The sequence below is a fragment of the Acomys minous genome, assembly GCF_964271855.1.
Source record: "Acomys minous genome assembly, chromosome: 12".
Taxonomy (NCBI): Eukaryota; Metazoa; Chordata; class Mammalia; order Rodentia; family Muridae; genus Acomys; species Acomys minous.
In genome coordinates, this window is record NC_140493.1 from 68,201,382 (window position 1) to 68,211,042 (window position 9,661).

Genomic DNA, 9,661 nt, shown 5'->3' on the forward strand with positions numbered 1-9,661 from the left:
CCTCTCAAATGCTAGAATTACAAGCATCACTCAACTTGCCTTTCCTTTGCTTTTTTTCTTTTTCTTTTTTCTTTCTTTCTTTCTTTTCTTTTTGGTTTTTGAGACAGGGTTTCTCTTTGTAGCCTTGGCTTTCCAGGCTGGCCTCAAACTCACATCGATCTGCCTGCTTCTGTCCCCCCCCCCCCCAGTGCTGGGATTAAAGGCGTGTGGTACCACACCCAGCTTCCTTTGCTTTTTTTTTTTTTTTTTTTTTGGCTATCCTAGACTCACTTTGTAGACCAGGCTGGCCTCGAACTCACAGCGATCTGCCTCCCAAGTGCTGGGTTCCTTTGCTTTTTTAAAATTGAATTTTGCCATGGGGACAGAAGCCTAACATGAGCATAGCTATCTATACACACGAGTATGAAGAACCCACGTATGTGTGAACGGAAGTTCATGCAAACCAGCGTCACTGCCTCAAGGCCTTTTTCTTGCTTCCACATGTGCAGTTGTGTGACTTGCTGGCTCACTGTAGTGCAGAGAGGTGGTCTGGTGTGTGAGACAACCTTCAGCAAGACGTGTGTAGACGGTCTGCAGAGCACTTTCTAAAAAGATGAGACAAAAGGCAGGCTGAAGAAGGCTGCGTATGTAATAGGTTTGCATACACACTGAGGGCTGTGTGTAATAGTGTGCTACACTTAACTAGGACACTTATTCTAATAGCCAACCAAAGACAAGTTAAACAGAAGCACCTGACTTCAGACATCTCGGGGAAATAATCTTAGGGGTGCTGTGGTGCTGTGGTTTTGTGTCCTGCAAGCATTATGAAATTGTCTAGAATTCACCCTTCTGATAATCCCTTTTTGATTTTTTTTTATAAATTCTAATCTCGGGGTTCTTCAGTGGCACAGAGGCGTAATGGTTAGGCTCCAGCGGACTTTCCGTGTGCTCACTCACTTTGCTTCCTGGGGACCAGAGTTAGCTATGAGTCATGTTCCATCTGATTTATACTGGATCCGGCTGCAGAGCAGTGACTCATGTGGGCTTCAGGCCCAGCTGCTCAGTTCATCTTCTGAGGAATAGATGGCAAAGACGGACAGACGTCCTGACGCATGTTTCCTTCTGCTCTTGTGCTTTCAGGGTCTAAGGAGAGCATCGTTACCCGCAGCAGGCAGGTGCGCCTTGCCACAGCCATTTTCCCCGTTGTCAGCCTCCTGAACCATTCCTGCCGTCCCAACACTAGTGTGTCCTTCACTAGCACGGTCGCCACCATTCGAGCAGCACAGCACATCAGGAAAGGACAAGAGATTGTGCACTGCTATGGTGAGCCAGCCTTTCTTTGCGCTGCCCTGCCTTGCCCCACCTGAGAAGGATAGGGGGCAGGAATGGGTAGGCACTGAGCCATCCCCCACTCGTCCTCTGCATCTTTCCTGGAAGAGGCGATGCTTCCCTAAAGCAACACCAAAAGCTCTGCTGGCCATAATAAAAAGGTCTGTTGAGGGCGATGAGCCACAGCCCCCACACACACTGAATCCCCAGAGACTGCCTGTCCTGAAACTGGCTAGGAGCACCCTTCCTTCCTGCTCCAGCAGCTTGGAGGCGTATCCACTTCCACCCGTGTCTTGTTTCTTAGGAGATGATAGGACAGTGCCAGCCTCACATATGCTAGGCAAGTGTCTATCACCGAGCCAGAGCCCCAACCCACTGCCACCACGTCAGTCACATGATGGATATTCCAGCCCCTCTGCTGAGCAGAAGGCTGGAGAGTAGGCTTTGACCACCGTGATGTGAGGAGCAGCTGTGGGTCATCTCTCTCCAGGGCCTCATGAGAGCCGGATGCATGCTGCTGAGAGGCAGCAGAAGCTGAGTGCTCAGTACTTCTTTGACTGCAGCTGTCCAGCCTGTCACGCTGAGACCCTGGGCACAGCTGCAGCACCCAGGTGGGAAGCCTTCTGTTGTAGCACTTGCAGAGCGTGCATGCAGGTAAGTCTTCTCCACTGCTCCCAGAGCCCAGTGCTGTAACCCAAAGGTTGTCACTCACTAGTCCACCAGGAGTTTATAGAGAGCACTATTAGCACCTCCGTTTTTGTAATTCACTCCTATGTGCTGCCTGACCCTGAGAGCAACCACAGCGTAAAGTTGGATTTATAATGTTTTCCTTATAAATGACACAAAATCTTAACTTACTCAAAGGGACATGTAAGCATTGGGTGCCTATTATATGTAACAGGACTTTCTTCAACTGCCAGCTCCCAATAATAACACTGAGACCTTTTATATTTATTTAAAAAGCTTGGGGAAAGCAAGCAAGCACACAAGCTTGGCCTAGCTGGGCATGGTGGTGCACACCTGTAATCCCCGCACTCAGGAAGGCAGAGGCAGGAGGATCACTGTGAGTTCGAGGCCAGCCTGGTCTACAAAGTGAGTCCAGGACAGCCAAGGCTACACAGAGAGACCCTGTCTCGAAAAACCAAAAAAAAAAAAAAAAGTACGCCAGTCCAAAGTCAGTCTGAACAAGTCTCACTGTGTGTCATTGATGTCATAACTGTGGGAAAACCTCTCACATAGTTTCCCTTCAGCCATTTGGCCCAAGGAAAGAGCCACTGCTGAGCCTTCAGCTAAGGGCATTGATCTCTGGAGAGTGAAGGCAGACCCTTAGAGAAATTGGCGTAGACACTGGAATCCTCAACATTCATGCCCAGATGAAAATTTTTCTATACTACCAGAGGATGGTGTTCTTATTAGGAATACTGTAAGTGGAATTAGTTGTGTGGAGAAGCTAAAACTGTAAAGCCAAGGGGCATATATGAAGCCTTACCTAGCACATTGTGTTGTTCTAGGCAGGGTCTCACTGTGTAGCCTTGGCTGGCCTGGTACTCATAGAGATCCACCTGCCCTCTGCCTCCCAAGTGTGCCACCATGCTGGGCCCTAGGGCCCTTTGTGTTAGATGTCCCCTCACTCTTGTTCTCTCTTAAGACAGGGTTCCACTGTCCATCCCCAACTAGCCTAGAATTCACTCCATAGCCCAAGCTGGCCTCAAATGTGAGATCCCCCTGCCCCAGTGTCCCAAGTACAGGGATCTTACAGGCCCACACTTGGTTTTCTCCAATAGATTCTTAGTAAGGTGATTATCCTTTGGGCCGTAGCTCTCTTCTCCTCTCCTTCCTCTCTTCCCTCCCCTACAAGAGCGATCCAGAACTCACTACGTAGCCCTGGCTGGCCTCACGCCTGTCATCCTGTTGCCGCCTCTAGGTCCCAAGTGCCACTATTACTGCAGCGTGTCGCCACATCCAGCTTGCTTGCTTTCCTTTCTTTCTTTCTTTTGTTTGTTTGTGTTTTTTTTGGGGGGGGATTGTTTTTCAAGACAAGGTCTCTCTGTGTAGCCAAGGTTGTCCTGGAACTCACTTTGTAGACCAGGCTAGCCTTGAACCCAGAGGTCTGCCTGCCTCTGCCTCCCAAGTGCTGGGGTTAAAGGTGTGCGTCACCACCTGGCAAGTCCAGCTTTCTATATTGGTTTTCTCATACTTTTTCAAACAACCGTTACCATCTAAAGGCCTGATCCCAGAGAGGTGAGAGGAGCTGCTGAGGTGGAAGGGATTACAAACTATCAGTTCTGTCCAAAACCTAAACCTCAGAGTGGGACTCAGCTGCTGCTTTCATTAGAGCTGCTATCAGCCAGATTCACTCAGGCTTTGTCTGCAATGTGTCACAGCAGGAGTCTCTACTGTCAGGTCAGTGACGCTGTAGCTCATGTACATGCAGCATGCAGTATTGATAACTGCTCAGGCTTAGGAATAAAGATAGAACTGACTTCCACAGGGAAATGATGTGCTGAGCTGTAGCAACAAATCTTGCACGGAATCCATCAGCAGGGACCGCCTGGCCTCTCGCCTACAGGACCTTCAACGACAGGTTTCCATGGCCCAGATGCTTCTCAGAAATGGCAAACCAGGTGAGACTGGCTCCCTCACCCTAAGCCTCCAGCCGGCCCTTTTGTTTATTCTGGTATCACCTTTCCCTCAAGAGTAATTCCCAGGAAACGATTGAGGACTTGAATTTAATTATCCCAGTACCAGCCACAAGATGGCTATATAGGCCAGTGAGACCAAACCCTGGCCAGCTGTTAGCCTGGCATCCTTGAAAGTATACAGGATAGTTTAAGCCATGTCTGTCACACCAGACAGTTCTAGTACCTCGAGCACCAGAAAGCCTTTCTGACTTCTATGGGCTTTGTGTGCTTCCAGAAGTTCAGTATCATCATCTCTTTTTTTTTTTTTTCTTTTCTTCTTCTTCTTTTTTTTCCCCCCAAGACAGAGTCTCCCTGTGTAGCCTTGGCTGTCTGGACCTGCTTTGTAGACCAGGCTGGCCTCAAACTCAAAGTGATCCGCCTGCCTCTGCCTCCCGAGTGCTGGGATTAAAGGTGTGTGCCACCATGCCCGGCTCAGTGTCATCATTGTAATTCCCTGCTAATAACCTAGAAGACTGCTCTGCCCTCAGTAGCAGCAGTGAACCCTGCTCTGGGCTGGTGGTCTAGCTCATGGGTCCAGCTTGGTAGCTAGCCTTAGCACTGAGAGAGGGGGAGAAGGACTTGACTCTTTTCAGAAAGGGATTTGTGAAACTTGCTATTAGACCCTGACATGGTAGGAATCTGTTGACCTTTAGCCTAGAGTCAAGAGAAGAGATGCAATGATTTCAGGTGGGCTGTGGAGTGGGTGGGTGGTACTGGAAGGTGGCTATTTTGTGCCCCGGGCACATGTGGGGAGGCCTCATCTGGCACTACTGAAAGAGAAAACATGAGAGGCCAGCAGCTTTCCTGGAATGCTGGGCTGTTGACTCGCAGATTCAGGAGCGTTTTCACATTGGCCCAGGCGACAGAGACCTTGCGACTTGGGCTCCATGTCCAGGACGAGGTCTGTCTGCTGTGAGGCATTTTTCCTTTGAATCAATAGAGCAAGCTGTTCAGCAGCTGTTGGGGTGCCGGGAGGCTGCCGAGAGTTTCTTGTCAGCAGAACACACCATGCTGGGGGAAATTGAAGACGGCCTGGCCCAGGCCTATGCTACCTTAGGTATGACCTGTGTTCCCCTTCCCTGCTGTGAGGTCAGCGGTGGCCCTCGCCTAGCCTGCTCTCCACTAGCACTGCTCTGCCTTCCATTCTGCTCTCTTCACCCTGAGAGCCCTGGGCTGATGGTGTTGCTTTCCCCTTCTCTTCTCTTCTCTTCTCACAGGGGATTGGCAAGAGTCTGCTGCCCATGTGCAGAGGAGTCTCCAGGTGGTTGAAGCTCGTCATGGGCCATCCAGTGTTGAAATCGGCCATGAGCTCTTCAAACTGGCCCAAGTCTTGTTCAACGGGTAGGCCCTGTCGTTTACTGTATATGGCTTTTTCACTACGGTGCTTTTAAGCATGTTGAAACTCTTCTATTTCCTCTTCAGACAGATCTTGGCCCTCTGTTTCACTGACAGACTTTAAGCTTTGAATTTCCTCCTGAGAGATGTGGAGAAAACTCTTAGGTCTGAGTTGAGTTTCCCAGGGAGAACTCCTGGCAGCCTCGCCCGCCCTCTGGCATTCCTCTCTGCTTAATCACACCTCCCTTGGCTTGCTCTGTCCCAGCACTCTCAACTCCCAGCTCTGCCTTTCCCCTAGTTTGCATCCTATTCCTTTTAAAGCAGTTGTTTTCAGCCAGAAGGGATTTTGCCTTCAGATGGCATTTGGCAATGTCTGGAGACAGTTTTGGTTGTTATGGCTTGAAGGGAGTGTCCTGCCAGCCTCTAGTGGGTTAAGACTAAATTGACAGTGCACAGGACAGCCTCCACAGTGGGATGACCCAAGTTAGCTATATCAAGATCGAGAATCCCAGCTTTAAAAATTAAAATAAGCCAGGCGGTGGTGGCACACGCCTTTAATCCCAGCACTCGGGAGGCAGAGGCAGACGGATCACTGTGAGTTCGAGGCCAGCCTGGTCTACAAAGTGAGTCCAGGACAGCCAAGGCTACACAGAGAAACTCTGTCTGGGGGGGTGGGGGGGAGATTAAAACAAGAAGCTGTGGGAATGGCTCCAGCGGTAGCACACTTGGTGGCATCCAGAGGCCCTGGGTACTATCCCTGGCACTGCACAAAAAATTAAAATGCAATACAATACAAGGAAGAGCAGAGTTGATGAGCTGGTCCCTCAGTTTTGCCACTGAGATCACTTGAAGTGAAGTAAGTTCTCGGTGATACCATAGCCTGGATAAACTCCCATGGTGTGCATTGGTAAGAGAAAGTGCTTCCATGTCTGATACCCAGACGTGGAAAAGCATGTTCAATCAGAGAGAAGAAAGGACCCAAAGTCAGGCTAAACATGGATGCTCTAAAGTCAACACCTCTGTATAAAGCTGTTGTAAATGTTGATTAAAGTTTCAAATTTTGCACTCTTTTCTCAGGATCTTTCCTGCGAATTCTCTCTCTCTCTCTCTCTCTCTCTCTCTCTCTCTCTCTCTCTCTCTCTCTCTCTCTCTCTCTCTCTTTCCTGAAACTCTGTGTTACAGTGTGCTCATGAAAGTTTATCTACCCTCTTGGATGGGAAGACCCTGGAGGGCAGAGTGGACTCGGACCCTTTGTGCTTCCGTAAAACTCTGAAGGCCGCAGTGCACTTGGTCCATGGTGTCCTCTGTCCAGAAAGGAGGCGGCTTGCGTTTTGACTGAGTGAACTAACCAGCTTCCCTTTCGTGCTTCAGGTTGGCAGTGCCTGAAGCTCTGAGTGCCATAGGGAAGGCAGAACAGATCCTGTTGGTGCACTGTGGCCCTGAGAGTGATGAGGTCCAGGAGCTCCGTGAGATGAGGTCCTGCCTCGAGGACTCGGCATGCAGCCCTGTGGGGCCTTTGGTATAGGGTGGCCATTCTCGCCCGCCCGCAGGAAAGGGACTCTAGCGGAAGAATCAAAGAAGTTGTGTTGGTTTGGCACTGTCGTCACAAAGGATGGAACCTACCCAGTTGCCCTAAGCCTGGTGCAAGGAACACTTGGAAAACAGTGGTTGAGAGACGCTCGCCTGTCCTGCTAGCTGCTGCTTGCAGGAGTTAACTGCCCTCCACCAGAAACCTCGTCCCCAGAAAAGACTTCCCAGCAGTGTCTGTAGAGGCTGCGTGCTTTGAAGGGTGGCAGCTCATCTGCAGCAGGTGATCCTAGCCTAGGGTGTTGGCTCGATTTCATCTCACTAACAGTGAGTCTGTCTCCCTGGAACACTCCTCTGGTTTCTAGTAGTGTGAAGTGCTGTGACCCACTCCACTGGGAACTTCACTTCTTAGTCCTGTATTGTAACTGAAAAATAAAACACAGCAAGAAATCAGTGTGCCTCCTTACCTCAAGAGACCTACACTTCCACTTACAACACCTCCTTAAGTTCCTCATCAAAACCAGTGGTGTAGAATTTGTGAATGGAAGAGTAAATATGGGGCTATCTTACTGTTGAGCAGTTTCTTTCTGGGGACAGCAACTCGATACTTGTTTCCTCCCAGTTTTCTATTCTCTTTCTCTGGCTTTCATCGACTCTTCTTGGCAGACTCACTGTCCAGGCACTAATGAAAGTCAGACACGTAGGAATGACGTTAAGGCACACATGCCTCCTTTCTGTTAGCAAACCTAGAAGTAGACCATTCAGGTGGTTTCATCTGAAGACAGGCTCTCACTCTGTAAGCCAGTCAACCTCAAACATGCCATCCCCCTGCCTCAACCTTCCAAGTACGAGGTTTACAGGCAAAGGCCGCCTTGCCTGGTTGAGCCTGTCTCTTCCTGCCATGTCTCCTCGGGCTCACACAGGAAGTACAGACGACGTGGGTACAGAGAATGGAGACAGGAGTCTGTAGAGCACGCACAGGGAGCTGTGGCTGTAGCTCCCTGGTAGGTATGAGGCTGGAGGTCGCATCTCCAGGTGCCCCCCCCCGGGGGCGGGGGCTGAGGCTGTGAGCATTGCTGCTTATGGTTTCAGACTGAGGCTGCCCTTTGCGCAAGGATGCGTGGTGTGCTCCGGACCCCAAGGCTCAGGTAGCTGTGGATTTTCTGACTGATCCGTATGACGTCATTACTGGTGACAAATTTGTTCAGATGAGTTAGTGGGAAAGAACACCAAGTGCATACACTCACTTTTGAGGACTTGCCCACCCTTGCCATGCCCAAGATGTGGCTGTTGGTTGCCATGGCAGTAAAATCAGGAAATAAACAGCCTGAGGATGCCTGGCAGCGACGTTTCAGGAAGCTGGGTGTTGAAAGATAGCATTCAAACGTATGTGGAATGAAAGTGGGCAGAGTTTGATTCTCCTGCTGCCTGCTAGCTCAGCCTGGCAGGGAGGGGATCTGTAAGGGTTTTTTGGTAGAGGGTTTTTTTAGGAAGAAAGTTTAGTCCTACAGACAACTCTATAGCTGTTCCAGTCCAAACACATGCTCTGTATTTTGTTCCTAAGAGCCCTGTCATACCTTATGAAATAGGTACACTTTCTTAGAGTTTTATATATCAGGCCTTATTTTTTTTTAAGGTTTTTTTTTATTTATTATGTATACAGCATTCTGCCAGCAGGCCAGAAGAGATGGTTGTGAGCCACCATGTGGTTGCTGGGAATTGAACTCATGACCTTTGGAAGAGCAGTCAGTGCTCTTAACCTCTGTGCCATCTCTCCAGCCCCTATCAGGCCTTATTTTATGCATGGAAACTTGTTTTTGTTTTAATGCTCTATAAGATGGCTCAGTGGTTAAGAGCATGTACGGCAACAGCTGGGCATGGTGGCACACACCTGTAATCCCCGTGCTCAGGGAGGCAGAGGCAGGAGGATCGCGGTGAGTCCAGGATAGCTAGGGCTCCGTTACACAGAGAAATCCTGTCTCAAAAAGCAAGCAAACAAACAGAGGAAACAAACTATGCATTTATGCTTGTATGTGGTACACATTTTTAATCCCGGCATTCAGGAGGCAGGGTCAGGCAGATCTCTATGAGTTCCTGGCTACCCTAGTCTACATAGTGAATGCCAGGCCAGCCAGGGCCACATAGTGATGGATACCTGTCTTAGGCAGGGTAGAAGGGTGGCTCAGCAGTTAAGCATATGCTGCTCTTGCAGGGAGTCCAAGCTTAATTCCTGCCCTCAGCAGCAAGCAGCTCAGAGTCACCATTGACTCCAGCTCCAAGGGGGAATCTAATGCTTCTCTCTGCAAGGACTTACACTCATATGCACGTATCCACATAAACACACACATATCCATGTAAATAAAACTAAATATAAATACTTTTTTAAAAATTAAAACCGGAGTCCGGGACAGCCAAAGCTACACAGGGAAACCCTGTCTTGAAAAAAGAAGAATGTAAACCACGCCAGGCATAATGGCACATGCCTATAACCCTAGTACCGGGGAAGTAGGGGCTGGAGGATCAGGAAGTCAGTTCCATTCTGAGCTACGTGAGACCCTGTCTCAAAATAGGGCCTAAGGCCAAGCATGGTAGGGCATTAATCCTAGAATTCAGGAGGCAAAGGCAGGCGGATCTCTGAATTTGAGGCCAGACTTATGCCTACATAGCAAGTTCCCAGGCTAGCCAGGGATGCATGGTAAGACCCTTTCTCAAAAATTAAATAGGCCCAGTTGGTAAAATTTAGCTTGCCCTCCAAGCACAAGAATCTAAGCTCAACCCCAGAAACCAGATAAAAAGCAAGGCGTGGTACA

General features: G+C 49.4%; 1 protein-coding gene across 2 annotated transcripts in view; it reads left to right on the plus strand.

The window, feature by feature from the left end:
* Positions 1 to 7,301, plus strand: part of SMYD4 (SET and MYND domain containing 4) — a 46,948-nt gene extending 39,647 nt beyond the window's left edge. For both annotated transcript variants that reach the window (XM_084802773.1, XM_084802772.1), the window contains 6 exons: positions 1,120 to 1,302; positions 1,799 to 1,962; positions 3,800 to 3,932; positions 4,930 to 5,046; positions 5,207 to 5,330; positions 6,696 to 7,301. In XM_084802773.1, the coding sequence (XP_084658899.1) occupies positions 1,120 to 1,302; positions 1,799 to 1,962; positions 3,800 to 3,932; positions 4,930 to 5,046; positions 5,207 to 5,330; positions 6,696 to 6,849 (875 nt within the window). In that variant the 3' untranslated portion in view covers positions 6,850 to 7,301. The remainder of the gene's footprint in view (positions 1 to 1,119; positions 1,303 to 1,798; positions 1,963 to 3,799; positions 3,933 to 4,929; positions 5,047 to 5,206; positions 5,331 to 6,695) is intronic.
* The last annotated feature ends 2,360 nt before the right edge of the window (positions 7,302 to 9,661 follow it).